Below are 22,456 nucleotides of genomic sequence, written 5' to 3'. Positions count from 1 at the left end.
ACTAGAACATTTGATGAAATCATAAAACTACCCTAACTGAAGAGGAAAAGGTGGGAGAGGTATGGATCAGAGAGCTGGCTGCCAATTTTAGATGGCAGCTAAAATCATGTTTTAGATGATTTTGAATATCAGAATTAAAAGCCTTGGTTTTTTTCTCCCCTCCTTTTATTATTTAACAGGCCTCAGATTGTAAGAATTATTATTTATTAAGTGTATAGTTACCACTGAAAGGTCTTAAAAAATAAAAGTGTAATAGGGAAAAAATCTTTTGGGGAAGATCGCTAATCGTTCTTCAGAATAAAAAATTCAGTTTTCCCTCCTTGTTTGAATTCTGAATTATTAGCAACTACAAGAAATGGATGAACGAAGGACAATTAAACTCAGTGAATGTTACAGAGGATTTGCAGACTCAGAACGCAAAGTAATTCCTATCATCTCAAAATGTTTGGAAGGGATGATTCTTGCAGCCAAATCAGTTGATGAAAGAAGAGTAAGTGCCATATAATTGTCTCTGAATTAATGCATGTGGTGTAGTTGAAGTTAATAAGATGGTTTGGGAAAGGAGTAAAGTAGCCTAAAGAATATTTGGTTCTTAATTATATTCTGTATGAGAAACCCTTGCATACATTAGGTTCCTACAATGAGTTGAACTCTAAAACTCTTCTCCTTTAAAAGAAACTCACAGCCCTCTCCTTTCCACTAGTTTTTTAGTTCTAATCCAAGAGCATAACCTTTGAACTGTGCTTAATTTAAATTATATTTTGCTGTTATTCTAGTGAAGGTTTAGAGAAGGATGTAGTTAGAGTGATACAGCATTGTCAACTCAATCTTGAGTTGTCAGTCTTGAATATGAGTTTGTGCTTGAGCTGAGCAAGAAACATGAGAGTGTAGAATGGTGGTCATGAGGAAAAAGGGCATCAGGAGGACACAGTAGTCTTGTTCTTGAGGACCTTTGGTGATTACGATACAACTATTTAAACTTTCATTTAAATTATTTTTGAAAGTTAATGTACTGTTAACAAATAAAATGGTTTAAAAATATGTTTTTTTTGTATATAGGATTCTCAAATGGTAGTAGACTCCTTCAAGTCTGGCTTTGAACCTCCAGGAGACTTTCCATTTGAAGATTATAGTCAGCATATTTACAGAACCATTTCTGATGGGACCATCAGTGCATCCAAACAGGAGAGTGGCAAGATGGATGCCAAGTCCACAGTAGGGAAGGCCAAGGGCAAATTGTGGCTCTTTGGAAAGAAGCCAAAGGTAAAAACCATAAAATCTCCATATGCTAATCAGGCTCTTACTAATAGAGAAATAATTTCACTCAGCTTGAATGATTAAGTTACTCTTTCGATAATTAGAAAACAGTCTTGTACCTTGAGCACTTAATAATGTGGAAGAATATTAACTAAGTTTTAATATCTACTTAAATTACACGTTTTTACAATTTCATTTACATATAGTTTCTCTAAGAATTCTAAGTTAATGTTTTACAGTTACTGTGTACAATGGAAATTCTTAGTTGGAATGAATGATTAAACTCACTGATAATAAATGTCAAATTATTTGTTATAGCTTATACTACTATAACTTTTTATTATCCGTTTGCAGTTTTAATGAGAAAGGCTCAGCGTTGTTGATTAACTTCAGCTTTTAGGAACTTGTAGTTTTCTAGGATAATCTTGCTCTTAACTTTCTGTTAAACCCCAGGTTTTGATGTGCTGTTAATTTTAGGAAGCTAAACATAGCTCAACACATGAGCAAATGGAATAGATGAGTGCTTTGCCTTTCTTGCCCATTTAGTGATTGTGTCAGAACAGTAAGGGGGAGATGTATTCCTTCAGTCTAATATACTGTGCTTTTTAAAGTGTTTTTATTTAATTTAATTCATTACTTTAATCTTGACATATGAAGGTATATAAAATTTAACTCAAATTACTTACCTGTAAGTGTCTTTAAAAACACATTTATAGGTAATTCAGGTTGACCTATGCTTTTAATAATAATGTCCAGTCAAGGGATTGAGCAGTGAGACCTGCTTTGGTCACAGCAGAATAGCTAGAGCAGCTTAGAAAGACTGAGAATACATTCATTGCTTATTGGAGAAGAGATGGCCTGAGAAAAAAGCTAGGATATGGTAGGAAGCTTTTTGCCTGTTAATGGTAATCGGATCCAGTTTTAGAGAAGTTATTTTGTATAATAACTTTAACTATAGTTGATGCCTTTATCTCTTGACAAGTACAAGTTAAATATAACTTGTATAGGAATACAATTTTAGCTAAAATGCTAAAATCGAGAAAAAATTTTAGTTGAGGTTATATTATTCTCTCTTTAATTTATATACTCTATATTTTTAATCTATCAGCTTATAAAAAAAGTGAAATGGTATTGTTTAAAAGTAACTGACTTTTAAAAACAATAGTTTTGGCAAAACTATGTTTACTCTATTTTCATAGAAAACTTTATTTGAAGTGTATTTTGTGAAAGATATGTTACCAGAAATAGAATTTTCATTTAGGAAAAATATGCACATTTGGCTTATTGATTCCTTTCTTTATTTCCATATTAGCCACAGTCCCCACCCTTAACCCCTACTAGTTTATTCACATCCAGTACTCCTAATGGGTCCCAGTTTCTCACATTCTCCATTGAGCCCGTGCATTATTGTATGAATGAAATAAAAACAGGGAAGCCCAGAATTCCTTCTTTCAGAAGCCTCAAAAGAGGGGTAAGTTTAATAATGGGTTGAAATGCATGATGGCCTAATTGTGTGTGTAGTGTGGCTTTTCAATACTCTCCACCCTCATTATAAGGCTCTCCTATAAATACATAGTTTACAATCACCACAGAATTAAGTATAGCTGCCCTCAAGTAAAAACAACTCCTCTTTATAACATTTGAAATGTTCAACCATAAAAATGGTATTATAAAGAGGGTGCTGGGTACAATCATATTTTAGCTTTTTTTTGTTTATGTGAAATCATATGTCCACCATTGTCTTGTAATGTATTTACATTTTTAAGACTTTCAGTAATTTGTCACTGGAGTTGCTCTTGTAATGATTTGTCACTAATGATGACTTCACCTACCAATTTTATAAAACCTTGTTTTGTTGACAGTAAGATGTCAAGCTTGATCTTAATTACCCTACTTACTTTTAAATGCATAAAATACAATTTCTAGTACTTTAATAAAAAACTAAAAAGCCAATGTGGTAATGAACACCTAAATAATTATAGCACCTGAGGTAGGCTGAGGTAGGAGGTTAGAATTTGAGGGCAATATGGCTTATATATGAAGTTTAAAACCAGTCTTGGCTATGCAGAGAAATGGTATCTCCAAAAGCAAGATAGAAAGATAGATAGATAGATGTTAATAAGCATATTAAATACAAAGTGTTATACATCTAATTAATATACTAGAAGATATTATTAAATTATAAAGCCTATAAAGTATCTAGGTATTCTTGTAATATTCGTATGAATTTGTTTTCTTAAACTAAATAAAAACCTTTTTACAGAGTTTTTCCTTTATTTTTTTTTAATTGACCAACCTTAGACATCTACTGAGTACTTTGCAAAGGAAAATTTAGAGACTAGTAAAACTCAAAATTAAGCTGTCTTTTAGCAATTACTGTTATACTTCTAATAAACTAGTGATACTCCATTATGTTAGTAGGGCTAAATTTTCTTGGTTCTGAAGATTGAACCTAGATCTTTGTGTATATGAAACACTTATTAAACGGCTCTCCTAGCTTCCTAATTTTTTATGTTTGATTTGTAGGTAATGCTTTTAATTATACAGCTATAATTCAGTTTATATGACTTTTGGGCATTTGAAAGACAGGTGTGGTAACCGTAGATAGCGTCAGATTATTAACAGTGACTCAGTACTAGTGTGCCGCTTGCTTTCTTTCTGTAGCTTTTGAACTAACATGCATTTCAGACACCTGAAGAACAAAATACATGTTTAGGGCAGGATCGCGCTTTATTTTTATTTAAACTACTAAGAAAATGTGACAAACTTCACTGGTGACAGTGATACAGAGCCTATCCTAGTATATGATCATCTTCCTTCCACTCTCCCTGTTTTTTTCTCAGCTTACCTAATGGTATGTGATAATAGAGGCAATTCATGGCCTATAGGAAGATCCCACAGATAAGTTTGTGTTTTGAGGACAAGCATTCTGGCTGCTCACTGGCTTTTTATACTTGTGTGAAAGATTTTATTTGAATTTTTTTTTTTTTTTTGCCTTAGTTATGAGGTAGAATTTTTAACTTGCTTCTCATAGAGATACAAAGTAAATTTAATTGTTTGGAAAAAAATATAATGCAGTTAGACCTATCGGAAAGAATCTTAAATGCGTAGCATTCTTATTGAACAATTTGCAGTTAGAATTTTACAACTACACCACTTAAAATTGCTCTTTATCTGTGTTATGTTCATATATTGCTTTAATTTAAATAGTCACATGTCTTAGTCACCATAATAACCAGCTAGAGGATTAGAAGACAGAGAGCAGGAGAAAAGTGTTTATCATTGGGAATGAGAAATTTTTATATTCTGACTGATCTTTGGGAGTTTACTAGATAATATTTGAAAATATTTTCTTTCCATTCAAGAACTCCACAAGCAAAGTAAACCCCAATTAACTGGTATTTTTATGGGATTTGCATGATTTTTCAGTCCACTAAGCTTACAATATAGGTCTTGGGACTGCTTCTAGCTGCCAAGTTGTCCCTTCAATTCAAAAGCTGTTTTCTGTCTTGTTGGATATTGTTTTTCCTAAGTGGGCTTTTCTAAAGAAAAACTGGTATATGCAGTCTCATAATTAAAGATTTGAAAAATATCACATCAGGACGGTGTTTTTGAGTTTGACAGTGGTTCCACTGGACCTATTCTAAGGGATAAGGCTCTATAATTGCCCTCTGTGATGACAAGTTCTAAGCTTGAATGGATGTTTGGAAAATACACCCAAACTTGGCTGCTTAATACACAAATTAACATTTTTTAACTCCATAACTACTTTCTTTTGTTTTCATAGACATTCCTTTAAAGTAATAGAATTACCTAGCTCATAATAGGAGTCCATATTTGGTCTTACAGAGTTTTAGAGTTACTCTGTTAAGATTTTATATGTTCAGAATAGTTTCCAGGGTTTTGGCCTGTTTAAAGATAAAACACACTTAATTATTTTCATTTCTTGACTTAATGTTAGTTCTCCTGTGTTTGGCACTACATTATGATGCAGTGGTTATATGAAATTTTCTAATTTGTAAACTATTTCTATATGAAATCCTGGTATTTTCGCATTGAACATGTAGTAAAAACAATGTTTCTGTTCTTTTTACAGAGAATTTTTTCAGTGAAATTTAAATCTATTTTCTACTTAGTAAAACTAACTAAGCTAAAATAGAAACATTTGATATTTTATATTTATCCTGTTTCTCTAAAAGATTAAAATATAAATTAGGAAAGTAATTATTTCACTCAGTAGTGAAAATTCATATAAAAGATAAGGCAACTCATTTGACTGTTTTATTCCTTGTCATATACAATTTTGTTAGTGTTTAAAGAATACCATAAATATCTTTCCTTAATTTAAACCTGTCTACTTTTCTCACTGTGATAGCAAAATAAGCTGGTCTTTTTCTTCTTTAAACTACTGACAGTCTAAAGAATGTTAAGCTTAGTTTAGAAGGACAATGGATAGCAAATGTCATCTTTTTGTCATAATCATTAATATACATGGCGAACTCATCAGAGATAAGGGGTAGATATTTTTGCTAGATATTTATTAAATTTCTTTCAATTTTTATGTGAAAATTTTATCTGACATGTATTACTGTTCCATTAAAAAAATGTGATTTAGAAACAGGGAAAATGCTTCTTTTATGAGGGGTACTGAGGATTTAATCCATGGCCTTGCACAAATGAGGCAGCTAGTCTACCACTGACATGTGTCTCCTGACTCCCCAAAGGAAGAAAGTTGAAGACTAGCTAAACGTGACGAGTGTGAAGATTTGTAAAGCTTGATGCATATTCCAGGCTATTGTATGTATGTGCTTGTGTGTGTGTAGTTGTGTATGATACATTCTGTGCCACTTGCAGAATCCTGATGTCAAAAGGTGTATGAAGTTCTCGATTTTATTAAAGCACCTGTAGTTGATCTCCTCAGACTCCGCCTATCTTCTGAAAGGATAAATCTTTATTCGGTTTTCTGAAATTGAAATGAATTTAGTACTGTTTTTTAGGCACATTGATTTCAAAATAAAACCAGAAAAATAGGAAATCTATTTTCAAAGCAAAATTCAACCTATAATCTTTGTGTCTAATAGTATGTAGAGAGAATTTGATACAGGGTAAATCTCTTGTTACTTTTATTTTTAAAAAAACAGCACCTTAACCAAACCCTTACCAAACCTTCATATATTTAAGTCCAAAATAGTCATTAGGATTATGAAACTTCAGGAAATTATGCTTTCTGTAGTGCATTGAGAAGGCCATTCTGGTTTTTGAACTTTTCATAAATTTCCTTTTCTATGGCTAACATTAGATCTTTTTCATTCAACACATTTCAAATGTTAATGCTTCTGAAAATGAATGATATGAAGAAATGCCTTCATGAAATTCTCTTTAAGAAAATATATGATGATAGGATGATTTACTTTTGAGTTTTATTAAATTTAGAAAATATCTGCCCATTATCAGTGTGTGCTTTCCTTTCTTTTTTTCTTTCTTGTGCAACTAATTTGCTTTCCCAAATGTGCTTAATTTTTTTTTTCTGGCATAATTGTTTGGATCGTAAAGTGTACATAATTTATTTTAATATTGTAAAAAAATATAGGTTATTGCATCTTGTGTATTATTTCATGTGAATAATTTACCATTTCTTTCTGTTTTCCATTGAACTATTCAGTGGTCGATGAAGATGGTAAGCCCTGTGTGCTGATCTATATACTTTACCAACATTAATCACAAAACATTGTTTTATTTAGTTCAGAAAAAGTATTAAAGTACATCCCATTTTCAACTTGCATTTTTTAATATATATAATTTAATCCATAATCCAACATATGCCAGTACCTTTTGGATGTCATAGATTAGATAATAATGTGGTTAACTGTTATCAACCCATCAAGTTCTTAAATGTTACTAGATGGAGTCCATGTCATGTTAAAGAGAATTCGATAAAGTTACATGGTGAAGCAAATGTTGATGTTGTACAGAAGTAAAATTGAGAAAAATATTTTTCTTTTTAAATTTACCTTTAAAAAGTCATACAAATTTAATATTTACTTTATTATAAGAACTGTTAGGTTTGTCCAGAAAAGAAAAACAAAAAGTTTTGTTAATTTTATTACGGATTCAGTGCTTGTTGGAAAGCACAAGTAATCTATTTTGTGTGAGAATGTGAGTGTGTTTGTGTCCCATCCCTTTGTGTTTGAAGTGTTTCCATGTACATTTATTTCATATAAATTGATGAATTTATATTATAAAGAATTAGCCTCCAAATTAGTGGGTACTTTACATAGAAAACTATGCACACAGATGTAGAAAGCAGATCACTGTTTTAGACTGTTCTAGTTGAGACTTTTATACGTTCCTTGGTAGCAAGAGTGGTTGTTACGTGCCTTGCATGGCTTTTTGAAGTCCATGGTAAATGGAATGGGATTGCTTCGTGTGCTTATCTAAGAATGGTTTATAATGTTGAAATGGGGTTTAGAAATGCTAGTCCCTTGATACCTGTTGTTAAAATATTTGATACCAAAGTTGCATTAGGATTAGACAAATAATTGGAAATTTACCCATGGATAATGGCCAGTTTATTATATCTCCCCCCCCCCCAAGCCTATTAAACTGAAATGTATTTCTTTATTTCCTTAAATAATTTTCAAGCTTTTCAAAATTATTTTTTTAATATAAATTGGGTTATCTTTGTATTATTCCATTGGTAGTGTAATCCCTGGGCCTCAAACAAATTACATTGATCATTAACTAGTAAGTTTACAGGAACTTTACATAGGAAATTTTGCTATTTTTCTATTTAGTTTAGATTTGGTTGATTGACACAGCCAGTTTGTATTGGTGCCTGATAAAAACGTGGGCCACTGGGGAAAGATTTTTAGAGGTTCTTGTTATTAATTAACATTTGATGATGATGTTTTCTATAAGTGACTTTCCTGTTGTTTAAAAGTAAGTGACACAGTGTGGCAAGGTGGCTTGGTCATTGGGAGCACTGGCTGCTCCTCAATTCAATTCCAACAATCACATGGTAGCTCATAACTGTCTGGAACTTCAGTTCCAGTGCTCTCTCCTAGGCTCTGCAGGAATGAGGTATATAGACATAGATGTAGGCAGGCAATAAAATGTCCTATGCATAGTGGAATCAAGCCATTAAGCATAATACTAAAGGCGTGAGTAGCCCAGAGAGAAAGAATGCATTTTATTTTGTAAGCTTGTCTCAGCAGCACTTAAAAAATTTGAGAACAATATTCATTCAACCATTTTAAAGAAGAAAAATGAAGGATAGGTATTAGTTTTTAGAATGTGATATGTTAATATAGGTTGTATTAAATGGATTCAGTAGTTTATAATAGTTCTGTTATAATCTCTAACAATGAGGCTGAAGTAACAGTGACTAAATGACATTTAAGAGGAAAATGGAACTGATTGTGGTGACACACTCATGTGACCGCAACACCAGAGGCCTGGGAGTTGAGGACTACAGAGAGAGGCATGGTCTTCAGGAGAGAGACACCAGTAATAGGAAAGCATACACCTCTACTAACATGTATTTACCTACATTCGAAAGCATTGAAACCTTTCTAACCAAGAGTCCTTCTAAGGACTGTGTCAAGGTTGGCCATGGTGTCACATGCTTGTTGTAATGGTAGCACTTAAGAGACTGAGGTTCAAGTTACAGACAAAAGTTAGAGCCTGCTGTCAAAACCAACTAGAGGGAGAAAAGTGGGATTATGTCTTTCAGAAACAGCTGAGGCCTGTCATTTGCTCTTACATAGGGAAGATTAGAAGTGTATTCCATGTATAAATGTAATTTCTGATCAGTAGACTATACTTAATTTTTTAATGATCCAAGCATATTTTGTTTTCAAAGAATGGTGTAAAACACATATTCATTCAAAAACTAACTACAGTATTAAAAAATACTTCTTTAATTAGTTGTCTTTATGCGGTAAGTTGCTTATGTTGCTCAGTTATGAATTTCATGTTTATTTTGCACATTCATGGTAGTCTAAATGTCACAATGTGGATTTTATTCCATAAGATTCTATGTAAGAGTACATACCAGCATAGTAAGATAATGTGAGAAATGTTATGTGTTCCCATTTTGTTGTTGCTGTAAGAAAACTCACATGTATTTATTTTAACTCTGCCAAGACTTGAAATAACGTAATAGTTACTAATTACCTATATTTGGTAAGATTTCTTTTTTCTTTCTGCCTGTTTTCATGTTTTTGTAAATATTGAAATTTAAGCTTTTATTTTTATTAATACATCTATCTAGGCTTTAAAAGGTTGAGGCTAATTAAAAATTAAAGTTAGTTGCTTATTTTATAACAGTAAAGGTCAAGATATCTGAAAGTGTCTTTAATAATGATTAGACTCTCTTTCCAGGGCCCAGCACTAGAAGACTTCAGTCATTTGCCGCCAGAGCAAAGGCGCAAGAAGTTACAGCAACGCATTGACGAGCTTAACCGAGGGCTGCAGAAAGAAGCAGACCAAAAGTAGTGTTCCCTTAAGCCCTCACTGGTTTTGTTTGTTTGTTTTTCCTAGGAGTTAATGAGATATGACCACACTGATACACAGAATGTTTCAAAATCAATTCATTCTGGGCTGGGGTGTAGTTCAGTGGTCAGAGTACATAGTTAACATTCTTGGGGACCTGAGTTCAATTCCTTTCATTCCTCTAAAAATCATATATTCTACCTGAAATACTTTTAAAAACTTTTTTAAAAGATTTTTTTGTTTGGTCTGCATGTATATTTATATACCGCCTGCATGTCTGGTACCTATGGAAGCCAGAAGAACCTGGAACTGGAGTTAGAAATGGTTGTGAGCCTTCATGTGGGTACTGGGAATAGACCCCAGGTCCTCCAGAAGAGCAGTCAGTGATCCTAACTTCTGAGTCATCTCTCCAGCCCCTGAAATACCCCACCCCAGGGAAAAATACACTACTTAAACTAGAAAACTTTGTGGCTTGCATGTTATATAAGTAAAAAAATCAGGTCTTTGTTTGGTTTTTAATTACAGAATTTTGTTATATGCTATTGGAATTCCTTTCACAAATTTTTAGAAAACAAAACAGAAATCCAAAACATGGTAATTCGTTGTTAAAAGAAGTTCTACCAGCATCAACCACCTCCTGTATTTTATACATATTTTTAATGTATAAATTGAGTTCATTGGAATATTGGTTGTGGGATTATATTCACCACACATAAAATCATTTTACATGAAGCATATCATTAAATTCTTCAAACTAGTCATCCGAGTTGTATGGACAGAAGGATGTAACTTGGTTAGAAATTGTGTAACTGTAGTAATAGAATGAAGGGGAAAGACTGAGTTAGGAAAAGTCTTAACTACTTTTTTGTAGCATTCTGTGGGTGATGGGGATGGAGGTCTTCAGAAGTTCCAATTAGCAACTGTTCTAAAGGTAACTGACCCTTGTATAACGAGATCAGTGATCAGGAGACTTTTTAGGGACTGACTTGTAGATACTGAGAGAGCTATAACATTAATTGAAAAAAAAAACAAGGAAAATAAATTTGGGCGAAAGTAAAGATTTTGCTGATGTTTTGTGAAAAATTCACATGGAAAATATTTACTTGAAATTTGGAAATAACTTAGACAAATGGGATGGACAGGGGGAGTAGGAGAAAACAAGTAACAGGACAGAAGCCTACCGCAGAGGGCCTCTGAAAGACTCTACCTAGCAGTGTATCAAAGCAGATTCGGAGACTCATAACCAAACCTTAGACAGTGTGCAGAGAATCATACGAAAGAAGGGGGAGGTATTATGACCTGGAGAGGACAGGAGCTCCATAAGGACCAAATATATCAGGGCACGGGGGCCCTCTATGAGACTATTTCTCCAACCAAGGACCATGTATGGATATAACCTTGAACCCCTGCTTGGATGTAGCCCATGGTAGCTCAGTAACCAAGTGGGTACCCTAGTAAGAGGAACAGAACAATTTCTGACATGAACTCAACAACTGGCTCCTTTACCTCCCCTTCCCCCTCCCCCCCAAGGGAGGAACAGTCTTGCCTAGACCACAGAGGAAGACATTGTAGCCAGTCCTGGAGATAACTGATAAGTTAGGGTCAGATGGAAGGGGAGAAGGACCTCCCCTATCAGTGGACTTGGAAAGGGGCAGGGAGGAGATAAGGATGGGATTGGGAGGGAATGAGGGAGAGGGCTATGGCTGGGATACAGAGTAAACAACCTGTGATTAATAAAAAAATAAAATTAAAAAAAATTTGGAAATATACATCTAGAGCTTAAAAAACTGCAAACAGACACTGGAGAATCCTCTGAAGATCAAAACATTGTAAAGGGAAGTGTAGGATGAGATGAGAGGAAACTTCTTGTCAATTATATAACAGACATTTAAAAGTTGAACAAAGTAGAAGCCATTGAATGATGGTTAAGAAAGCAGAGGCGAGGAGGAGAAAAGTGTAACCCCTTAGGTCAAGAAGGAAGAGATTATTAAGGAGTATTAGTCAACAGTATCAGGTGCTAGCACCAGACAGCTCTGATTGGACATAATCTACAGTAATGGGACTAGAGAAGAGGAAGTAGGCTAACAGGAATTGGCAAAGAACCGAAGGGAGTGCACAGTTAAAGATGGTATTACTATTTCTAGCACAGATGAGTGGGAGGACAGTGATGCTGTGGGAAATGAGATAAGGGATTCTGATGGAATAGAATAATGTTAATGGGTGAAAATATAATGAGTTTGACTTAGAGCCAGGCATGTTGGCAAAGGTCTGTTATCCTAGCACATAGAAAGATCAAGAGTTTAAGGCTAGCCTGAACTACCTAGTGAGACCTTGTTTCAAAACAAAGCAAAGTCATGAATTTGATTTGGGAAACAATATAAGAACAGTGTGGAACATTATTAAGCCCATGTATGTGTAAATTATGTAATAAGACCTGAGAAACAGTGTGGGGTTTTTTTGTATCAGAAGTCTTTTAATTGTAAACACTCAAACACACAGATTTTAAGAATCTTTCCTTAAATTACTGACTGTATATACATAGTCATATACATATATGCATGAGTTTATACAAATTGTCTTTAATTAGGATGTATTTGTCTAAACCTAAAAATGTGACTTTTTAGGGTTCAGATACTTTAGTCCCCAAAGACAAATGAAACTCTAAAAACACATGAAGTGGATATTTAGTTTTGTGGTTTCCTTCTGTCTCTCAGAGAAGCGCTCAATAAAATGAAGGATGTATATGAGAAAAATCCACAAATGGGGGATCCAGGAAGTTTGCAGCCTAAATTAGCAGAGACAATGAATAACATTGACCGCTTACGAATGGAAATCCACAAGAATGAGGTACATTTGTTAATTCAGCAGTCTGAGATAAAAGTATATTTTTAAGTATTTTATAAACTTTATTGTGATAGATTGGATTTTGCCAGACATATAACGGTATTTATGTTTAATTTTAGAACTTTTGAACTGAAAGTATCATTATTGTGGTATATAATTATATTAACAGCCTACTCATTTATTTTATTATTTGGATTGTCATATAAAGCTAAACATACATGCTTGCTTCAGCAACACATATACTAAAATTGGAAGGATATAGAGAAGATTAGCAGCTACTGAGCAAGGGTGATATACAAATTTGTGAAGCATTCCATATTTAAAAAAAAAAAACTAAATATACTGTTTTTAAAAATCAATTATAAAGGGCCCGTTGGTGCAGTGGCGCAAGCCTTCGCTTCCAGTACTTGGGATGCTGAACTCTGTGAGTTCAAGGCCAGCTTGTTCTACAAAGCGAGTTCAGGACAGCCAAGGCTACACAGAGAAACTCTGTCTCAAAAACCAAAACAAAAACAAAAAAAGTCAACTATAAAGTTAATCACTGTATACACAGAAATAAAAATTTCTAAGAATCATAAAATCTCAAAGTGCATTTAAATTCAGGGTGCCTTAGGTTTTGAGCATATTGAACTGTCTGGGATTTTTGTTGTTATTGTGTGCTTTTCCTGAAGGCATGGCTCTCTGAAGTTGAAGGCAAAACAGGTGGGAGAGGAGACAGAAGACACAGTAGTGACATAAATCATCTTGTGACACAGGGGCGAGAAAGGTCAGAATTTTGTTTTATTTTTATTTCAATAATCATTTAATTTTCTTTTTTTCTCATTTTTTAGTTCCGTTACTATGTTTGTTAAATAACTTCAGTCTTTTGAAACTATTCTGTATCTTAGTTATTAGTTGGAAGTAAAATAGGAAATTTCATCTTCTTCAATTATAGCTTATCATATCCCTGAGCAACTAAGAATAAAAGAAAACAATAACAACACAAAACAAAGCAAAAAAGAAAACCTAGCAGACTTAGGAACCTCAGGGAAGGGAGAGATTCCCTTAAGGTTTTTGTGGAGTTGGATAGCTTATGGTGGAAGAAAAAAAGTATTATCCAGTTGCTTACAATTTGGTGAAGAAGAAAAGGAACAATGTCTTATTAGTTAGAACAGAGTTTTCAGCTTAGCTTTTAGCAAGGTCTCCATACTGCTGTGACATTTCTTCCTTAGTGTAAGGTCTTTAGTTTTTGTTTAGTTTTGTTTTTCTGTCATAAGATAATCAGTAAACTGCGCTTCATCTTTGAGATATTGTTCTACTAAGACAGCATAATTTGAGCAATTTTTTCTTTTATAATTCCTTAATCCAGTTTTCTAAGCACAAAATGGAAGTTAAAATGCCCATTGTACAGAGCTGCTGTGATGAAGGAAATGGTCTAGTAGTCTACATGGTCAGTCATACACAGAGGAGGTAGAATACCTGGGCCTAGTAAGTGTCTCACAGGCGTGAGCACCTCCTATCACGTGCCTGTCACTTTAGGAAAACAGTTCTTATCTTTAATTTTTCAAGAACTACAGAGAACTGGTTTTTGTTGTTAGGTTAAAAATCCAGGTTAAGGGGGTTTAGGTTTTCTAGTATTAGTATGTTTAATTTAAAAATGTGGTTTTCTAGCTTACTTAGGAGTGCTGCTAAATCTACTGCAGAGAGAGAGAGTGTGTGTGTATGTGTGTGTTTTAAGGCTCCATCTGATTTTCTTTTTTTTTTTTAATAAACTTGCAGTTTCCTTCAGGTTCACGGAGAAAAGAAAGTGAGCTTCTCTTGGAGCAGTCCTGGGCAGAGCACTTCTGTGTGATGGTTTGCAGGACCACTAATGAACTGCTTACCTCCATGCATGTGCTATGCTATGCTCATGGCTTCTCATGAGTTGAATCACAAAAAACCTCACTGTGGACTGAACATAGATCAGGGTGATTCTACTAAGGAATATCTCCGACATTAGAGAACTACATTGTTCCTTTTCCTCTTTAGAACCTTACATAATGAGGAATGTTTACTTAAATGTTTACTTCAGGAAATTAAATGAAGACCCATTTTATATTACTACAAGCAGTTTACACATTTAATTTGAAAATAGAGCTCAATATGGAAGCATGTCGTTTATAACTAATTTTCCCTGAGATCAACTTAGAAATAATACACAAAGTGTTCTCATGTTTGTGATACTTAATCAGAGATACTTTTCATGGTTTTTAGCCCTGAGGGAAGTTACACTGATGATGCAAACCAAGAAGTTCGTGGGCCACCCCAACAACATGGTCATCACAGTGAATTTGATGATGAATTTGAAGATGATGATCCCTTGCCGGCTATTGGACACTGTAAAGCTATCTACCCTTTTGATGGTATGTTCTTCATATATAATATTTGATAAGATTGGTTTCTCAAAGTCAAAATAGGTCATCACATATTTTAGTATCTTGGCTAAATGATACATTGTCAGAAAATTACATTCTTGGTTCAATAATTGCATAGTTTTGTTTTACCTATGTTATATAGTTTTACCCCTACCTCCGCACATACAGCTGAATTGAAGGAAAATCTTATATGTTGCCAGATCCTAATGTAGATAATTACCTACCAACTCTAGATAATAGAGAATTTTCACTTGATTTTAGATCTTACTCAAACTCACATGTGCCCCACAGAGCTGAAGCAACTTCAGCCCGAGCCAAGAAGTAAATAGCTTGTAGATGTCATTTCATGCTCTCCATTGCAGCTATAGTATAGAGAGAAGGCACAGCTGCATGCTATCAATTGTATCCTGATTCTGTAAGCTTCCTCTTCAGATGAGAGCAGCAAAGAAAGTGGTAGCTCCTGAATGTAGTGCCTTCTCCTGTGATGTGATGGCTGGAGAAAGGCTTTGGGAAGAAGAGGTGTTATGGCCCTCTCTGCTGACTTTTAGTTTTGTTTTTTCCTTTTCTGGGACTCTTTAAAAAAGTCCTCTACTTCAAATACCAGAAGAGCAGAGTAACACCTTCATCAGCAGTTATGAAATGCTCTGCAATTTAACACCTTTCTTCATGTGTTGGTTTTACAATTGAGTGAAGTCTTTACTCTTCATTTTTAGGGATAGGGAGCTCTCCAGGTGATTAAAGGCAACTGCCAACTTCACTGGGGACCTGCATTTCTTCCACAGGACCCACATGGTAGAGGAAACTGATACGTAAAGTTGTCCTCTGATCTCTACACTTAATTGGCATAATAATAGTACATCTTTTCTCTTTCACATACATAATGTTTTCCATTTTCGTGTGTATTTGTGGTATACATATGCGCATATTTGCATGTATATGTATATGGGTGCCTGTTCGTGTGGAGGCTTGAGGTTGATGTCAGGACTCATCCTCAGTTGCTCTTTGGCCTTATTTAGAACTCTTAGGAGTTCCCTGATCTGGCTAGCTAGCTTCTCTGAGGATTCTCTCTGCATATATGCTTTCTTTTACTCTCTGTTACCCTACTATTTTCCTGATCCATTCTTCATGAAGTTTTTGGTTAGTAACACTGCTCAAATTTGGAGAAAGAATTAAAATTGTAAAGTAGTGGTTAGATTACCCTGTCAAATTATGTAATAGCTGTGTATCTTACATAGTGCTGTGGCACAGTTTCTGAATCTGCTATGCTGCAGGTGATTATAACAAGCCTCATTGGCTTATTATGTAGTTCAGATGATTGTATGTGATGTGTTGAATAAACTAGAAAGCATCACAGAAAATGTGCTGCTTCTAACAGTCAGTGGGCTTTTGCATCTAGATATAATGAAATTTAGTAGTATTTCATGTTTGCTAGTATATTATATTTATAACTTCTTTTAAATTTTATTTTATTATCATTTATTACAATTTATTCAATTTGTATTTCAGCTGTGTCCCCCTCCCTTGTCTCCTCCCAATCCCACCCTCTCTCCCTCTTTTTCCCCTGTGCCCCTCCCCTAGTCCACTGATAAGGGAGGACCTCCTCCCCTTCCATCTGACCCTAGTCTATCAGGTCTCATCAGGACTGGCTGCTTTGTCTTCCTCTGTGGCCTGGCAAGGCTGCACCCCCCAGGGGGAGGTGAACAGAGAGCCTGTCACTGAGTTCATGCCAGAGAAAACTCCTGCTCCTGTTATTAGGGCACCCACTTGAGTCTATAGGTTACATCTGAGTTGGGGTTTTAGGTCCTCTCTGTGCACTGTCCTTGGTTGGGTTTCAGTCTCTGCAGCGTCCCCAGAGCTCAGTTTTTTTGGGGCTCTGTTGGTCTCCTTATGGAACTGTCTCCTCCAGGTTTTTCTGTCTCCCTTTTATTTATAACTTTTATTAAAAATTATTGCAGTGCTTTAATGTTGCTTGTGCTTTGAAAACTTTCACCTAGGGCATAATGAAGGTACTCTGGCAATGAAAGAAGGTGAAGTTCTGTATATTATTGAGGAGGACAAAGGAGATGGATGGACAAGAGCTCGGAGACAGAATGGCGAAGAAGGCTACGTTCCCACAACATACATAGATGTAACTCTAGAGAAAAACAGTAAAGGTGCAGTAACTTATATCTAAACTAACCAAGGCAGCTTTGTGCTGTGTATAATGTAAAATGACAACACATTCAACAGGTCAGAAAAAAACAAAAAGTTAAGGCATCCTGATGCATTGTTCACTATGTGAGCTGATTGCAGGCTTGATCAGAGAGTGTGAATACTGCCACAAGAAACTCTTTGACGCCTTACTGTTCACATGATGTTGGTGTGGAAGCTTAATTGATGCCTTTTGCTTTCTGTCCTGCCTAAGTGTGTGTAAAGGATGTGTGCTTTTCTGCCTTATAAATAATAGATTTGATTATTAGGCAAAAATCATAAGTAGAATGTTCCCTGCCCCCTTTACTTCAGAAACAACAGTGACTGATGAATTAAAATAAACAAACCTGCTCTGAACTGCAAAAAGCTGATTCCCAGGAGTGGCTCAACCTAGGAGCTTGAATTTATAGTTTCAGGTTCTAGGAAGAAAAGTAATAGTTGGATAATTGGATAAAATGACAGTCATTTTCCTTGCTATTCTTAACTTGGTTTCCTAAAGAAAGAAAACCAATACCTGCTGTATAATCTATTTAATATGAGCTCATCTCAGGGTCACAGGATAAGTCACCTGGTGGAGCTTGTATGCGAATAAAACAGCATTGAGACCTGAAAATATTTTCAGGCTTACTGGTAATTTTCAATGATGTACAAAGTTCATTCCCAGCTAATCTTATGCTTCTACTTTTTACTTGAAAGTGTCTTTTAGAAATACTACATCAGTGCTCTTTTAGCGTTTGGCAGTTACTCATAGGAGGAATTGCATCTAATTCATTGAAGATAGAGGACAGTCTGGAATGGAGGAACATGCTGGCAATGCTGACTCTTAGAGGAGAAACAGTGTTTTTACTAAAATGAAGGAAGACCTCTGTATCACCATTGAGGGCTTCATTTTAGCTAGACTGTCAACTGTCAGAGTAGATACCTTTTTTCCAATGTATCACCAAAATCATCAGTTGGAATCGTTATCCAGTCAAGAGCTGTACAGTGTAGTAGTCATGTGGCCGCACCCCAGTTAGTGAGTGGGGTGTAAGGGGAGGGCAGTAACACTGGCTTTTGATCATCTCATGTTTCCAAGTTCATAGCTGACTATAAAATAATTTTAAGAACATTTGGGACAAACACTTTAAACTGAATGCCCCTTTTAATCTTACCAAAGGTCTTCAGTAATTGTTTTTTTCTTTTTCCTCCTGGACTGCAGGTTCCTGAAGAGGGTTTCTGAGGAAATGGGCAAGATGTTGAAGGAGGTTACATGCAGCTGCTTTTGGGGGGAGGGTATTAGAGTTGTCAGGCTGAAAGAGAAAGTGAGAGAAGCAAGTTGCATGTATGCATGCAGAATTTTTTTTTACTAACTTCATTAGCATTTCCATACATAATACAAGAGTCATTATAGTACCAGTCCTTAAATTCGTAGTTCACAGTTGTTCACATGGAAGAAGAAAAGAAAAAAGCCAGCAATGGCTGACCTCTTTTTTCATTTATTGTACCAAATCAAAAAGAATGCAGAGCTGTCTTAAAGTTTGTCTTATTTTTGGCTGTCCGGTAGGACTGTCTTCATCCAGCTCTGTTTTAATTGGCTTTTAGACCTATTGTCTGTTAGAACCCTTGCCATTTGTCAGTGTCTGCCTGCACCACCTCCGTGCTTGCTTAACATCCTGTTGCATGTCTAGAGTGATCTGGGCTTAGATTTTTCAGGCATGTCTCTGTAATCAATCCCCTGTTCTTGTCAAAGCCTTTGTTTCATTTTGCATTTGTAGTGCAAATCACTTCGTCAGACATCTCAGTACTAATGTTTCCATCTTAGTGTTTGTGTATGCTGCTAAATCTTCCCCACTGCAAACATTCCAGTTTTGGCATTATGAAGACATAGTCTGTGAACCTGAAGTATTTATGATAAGAAAAAGAAAACATCTCTGCTCTAGCCTACAGCCCAGTTAAAAAGACTCTGAAATGTGACACATCTTCAGCACCTCAGTCTGGGAGAATCTGGTCAGCACTGAAGTCCTGGCATAATAACAGGATACGCACCATCGAAGGGACTGTTGTCAAAAGTCAGCTGCTTCCATTCAAATGCTGCCTTAAACTCGAGTGCCTAAATCTGTTGATTGCCAACACTACCACTACAGTATCCCACAAAGGGCTTTATGTGCCGGCTCAGTGCTCCTCTAACTGCGGCACCGTCGCAGCTGTGATGTAGCCTCGGTAGGTGGCTTCTAGAGCTCTACCATGTGCAGTGGTGCATCTTCAAATTTATGCATCAAACTAAAGACCTGTCCGAGTCCATTTTGCTTTCATCAGTGTATTTATGAGAAGTTTGATGGACCTCCTCCCATCATCTTTTAATGGAGTGATGACGATCTCATTTGATTATTACAATGATAGTCTCTTTCCAAGTGATGCTTTTGTTTGAATCAGATAAAATTTAGTGAACCTTTGTAATGATCTATGTGCACTTTTACTTGTAAAATGGAAATTTCTGTATGTTTATACTTGTAAATACAGTTGTCGTTAGTACCTTCATTGCTCATGTTGTCCTGCCTCGCATTTGTGATTCTGTTAATGACTTGTATCTGAACTAATTTCTTAGTGGTCTTGTAACAGGGAGGTGGGTGGGGGTGGGAGGGTTATTTGTACCACCGAAGCTCCATTAATTTGGTTATTTACTGTTTTGAGGGGAGAAAGAGAATGTGAAATGTTCTGTGTATTATTGGATTTCAAGCAATATTTTAGAAACTGTGTGACTGCTTTAATAATTTTTCCAGTGCTATTTGAATCATACTACCAGTTATACTAAAGCTGAATGACAATTGTGTGAACATTAATGCCTTCATAAGATCAAGTACACCACTGTTATGCAGCTGACATGTAGTGTATTACCTTTGAGGCTAGTAAACTATACAGTTTTAGATATTAAATCTCGTTACAGGGTTATTTATATAATGTGACATTATTCTATACTGACAGACTACATAAAGTAGTTTTTAAAAGTAGTGCTATTTTTATTTCAGAAGTTAGCAATGAGGAGGAAATGTGACCTGGCTGTGTTTGTCTCTGTACAAAGCCTGGAGTACTTATGCTTTTCTGACTAACAATCACAGAGGGCAGAGTTCAAAGCTTTCTTGTAAGGACTGTTCTTTTCAAGCTACTGTGTGTTTTCCTAAAGCTGGCGTTTGCTTTCATAGGAGGCAGTTTCCTTCTTGTGGAGTAGTGCAACCTGTATAATGGTTATAACATTTGAAAAGACACTTGTACTTGCACAGTTTAAGTCATTCCTAAACTTTGAACATGTGAGCTTTCTAAAAGAAATCTTTTAATTTTGCAGTAATTTTCACTCTGTGCACATATTGATTTCTTAATGGTAAAATGCCTTGTTTATTATAGTGTTCTCTGTTGAGAATATTTTCATGGAATAAAACAAACTTTTCATGTCGGCTAAAATGTGTACTTATCTTTTACTACTGTTTTAACCAAAGAGACTTGAAACTTTTATTCTTCAGTGTGATAGAGTTCAGATAACACAAAGTAGATGCTAAGTTCCTAAAGTGGAATAGCCCTTTGGGGAAGCCATTTTAGGTACTTCATTCATTTCTCCCAAGCTTTTGTAAAGGAAAGACTAGATGTTTAATTAGAGTGACTTTAAAGCTACTTTAATCATTTGAATTTACTCAGCAGTGGCCCTGTGGCCCAGACTTTCTTTGGCCCCATCTTTTCTCCCCTGTATCCATCCGTGAGAGCTAACCCTGGACCACAGTCTGATCCGGCCCCTTCACGTTGGCTAGCCTTTCCTTCCGGACTAGTTGCAGAGCATCTGTGCTTCCTGGGAAAAGAAAATGCGTGGAAAGAGAGCATTTGCTGCAAGTAGTGACACATTATCTGTAACTTCCAGGAAGCCTGATTTCAGAAGTGTTGCTTCTTGATAGACAAATGCTCAGCCATGACCATGTGTTTTCAGAAGTCCAAAGGAAATAAAACTTCAGGAGATGTTCTGAGCAGTGAGAGGCTGGGATTTTAAGACAACGAAAGTTGGAAGATCAACACCAAGTTTCGAAGTAGACACATGCAAAACAATGAAAATAGCAGCAAAATGGTGTCAGGCATTACAGCTTCAAGTGAACAGAAGTTTTAGAAACAGGGTAGGGTAAATATCCAAGAGGATGAAAAGGACGTTTAGCTGTCTCAGCTGTGCTCAAAAAAGTCAAATTCCACTTCCAGGGAAAGAAAACAGCTTTGTAACAACACTAACAAAAGGAGATGGAAGCCAGCCCTGTGTAGAAGATGTCAGTGTGTTACATTTTCCTAGAGGAACAGAACCGATGGAATGAATTTATAATACATTAAAAGGAGATTCATTAGAGTGCATTCATTCATCAGGCTATGGTCTGGCTAGTCTCACAATGGGCATCTCGGTGGATAGTCCAAGAATCCAATAGTTGTTTGCTGGATGTCTCAGCGGGTCTTTGGTGTCTGTTGGAATCCTGAAGTAATAGGTTGTGATACCAGCAAAGGAATGCCTCAGCAGGAGGAAAGAGGAACTTGTTAGAATGAGGACAAGCATGCAAAAAGCAAAAGCTTCCTTCTGTGTCCTTTTATGTAGGCTGTGACCAGGTATGGCCCAGATTTTGGTTGGGCCTTCCAACCTCAGATGAACCAATTAAGAAAATCCTTCACTTGCTATGCCCTGCTGCTTAGATTTTAGTTGATTCTGGCTGTAGTCAAGTTGACATTCCAGATTAGCTATCAGTCACTGTTGGCAGTTATAGAGATCACAGAAAATAGAAAGGCACCAAGAGGTTGGGAAATGGGCAAACATAAATTTTTGGAAAGTAATTTCTGATATGTTTGACAACAGCCCTTAAAGGTACTACATAATGTCAGCTTTCAAGGGAAATTTAGTAGGCAACTGACATAGGTTCCTAAGAAATCAAAGCCTCAGTGTCTGTACAGAAGAAGTCTTAAGACTTCTTACCATCTTGATTTCAGCACCATTTCATTGTGACAAGATGTCTCATTTTTTTTTTTTTTTTTTTTTTTTGTAAAATGGTATAAAGCATGGGGGCTTTTATAACAAGCTGATTTGGTGACTCAGAATGTCAACCCTCAGGAGAATTTCTAAGGAAAATATATTTGTGTGGGCTTTGAATCACACTGAATAGGCATCTATCATGCAACTTAAGTAGAAAAGTACCATTGCCACTTCTTCTATGAAGAACCATTGCCTTGCATTTGAGTTTTGTTTTTCTTCGTAGGTTTTTCAAATGGTTCCTTGATTTTTTTTTTTTTTT

The 22,456-nt window shown here is 35.6% G+C and overlaps 1 protein-coding gene and 1 non-coding gene across 4 annotated transcripts in view; both read left to right on the top strand.

Moving 5' to 3' along the window:
• Positions 1-20,612, top strand: part of Fnbp1l (formin binding protein 1 like) — an 81,578-nt gene extending 60,966 nt beyond the window's left edge. For 2 of the 3 annotated variants that reach the window (XM_055628129.1, XM_055628131.1), the window contains exons 8-14: positions 344-490; positions 1,060-1,263; positions 9,640-9,749; positions 12,465-12,597; positions 13,266-13,360; positions 14,827-14,975; positions 16,982-20,612. In XM_055628129.1, coding sequence (XP_055484104.1) covers positions 344-490; positions 1,060-1,263; positions 9,640-9,749; positions 12,465-12,597; positions 13,266-13,360; positions 14,827-14,975; positions 16,982-17,160 — 1,017 coding nt within the window. In that variant the 3' untranslated portion in view covers positions 17,161-20,612. The remainder of the gene's footprint in view (positions 1-343; positions 491-1,059; positions 1,264-9,639; positions 9,750-12,464; positions 12,598-13,265; positions 13,361-14,826; positions 14,976-16,981) is intronic. The other variant, XM_055628130.1, reaches the window with a different exon arrangement.
• LOC129692088 (U6 spliceosomal RNA) lies at positions 12,815-12,917 on the top strand. The gene has a single exon (XR_008722619.1). It is a non-coding gene; the product is annotated as a U6 spliceosomal RNA (small nuclear RNA).
• Positions 20,613-22,456: the final 1,844 nt, after the last annotated feature.

This window comes from Psammomys obesus, unplaced genomic scaffold (assembly GCF_907164565.1).
Source record: "Psammomys obesus unplaced genomic scaffold, mPsaObe1.curated_primary_1811, whole genome shotgun sequence".
Lineage (NCBI taxonomy): Eukaryota > Metazoa > Chordata > Mammalia > Rodentia > Muridae > Psammomys > Psammomys obesus.
Note: the sequence above shows the minus strand (reverse complement) of the source record. Positions and strands in the feature narration are given on the sequence as shown.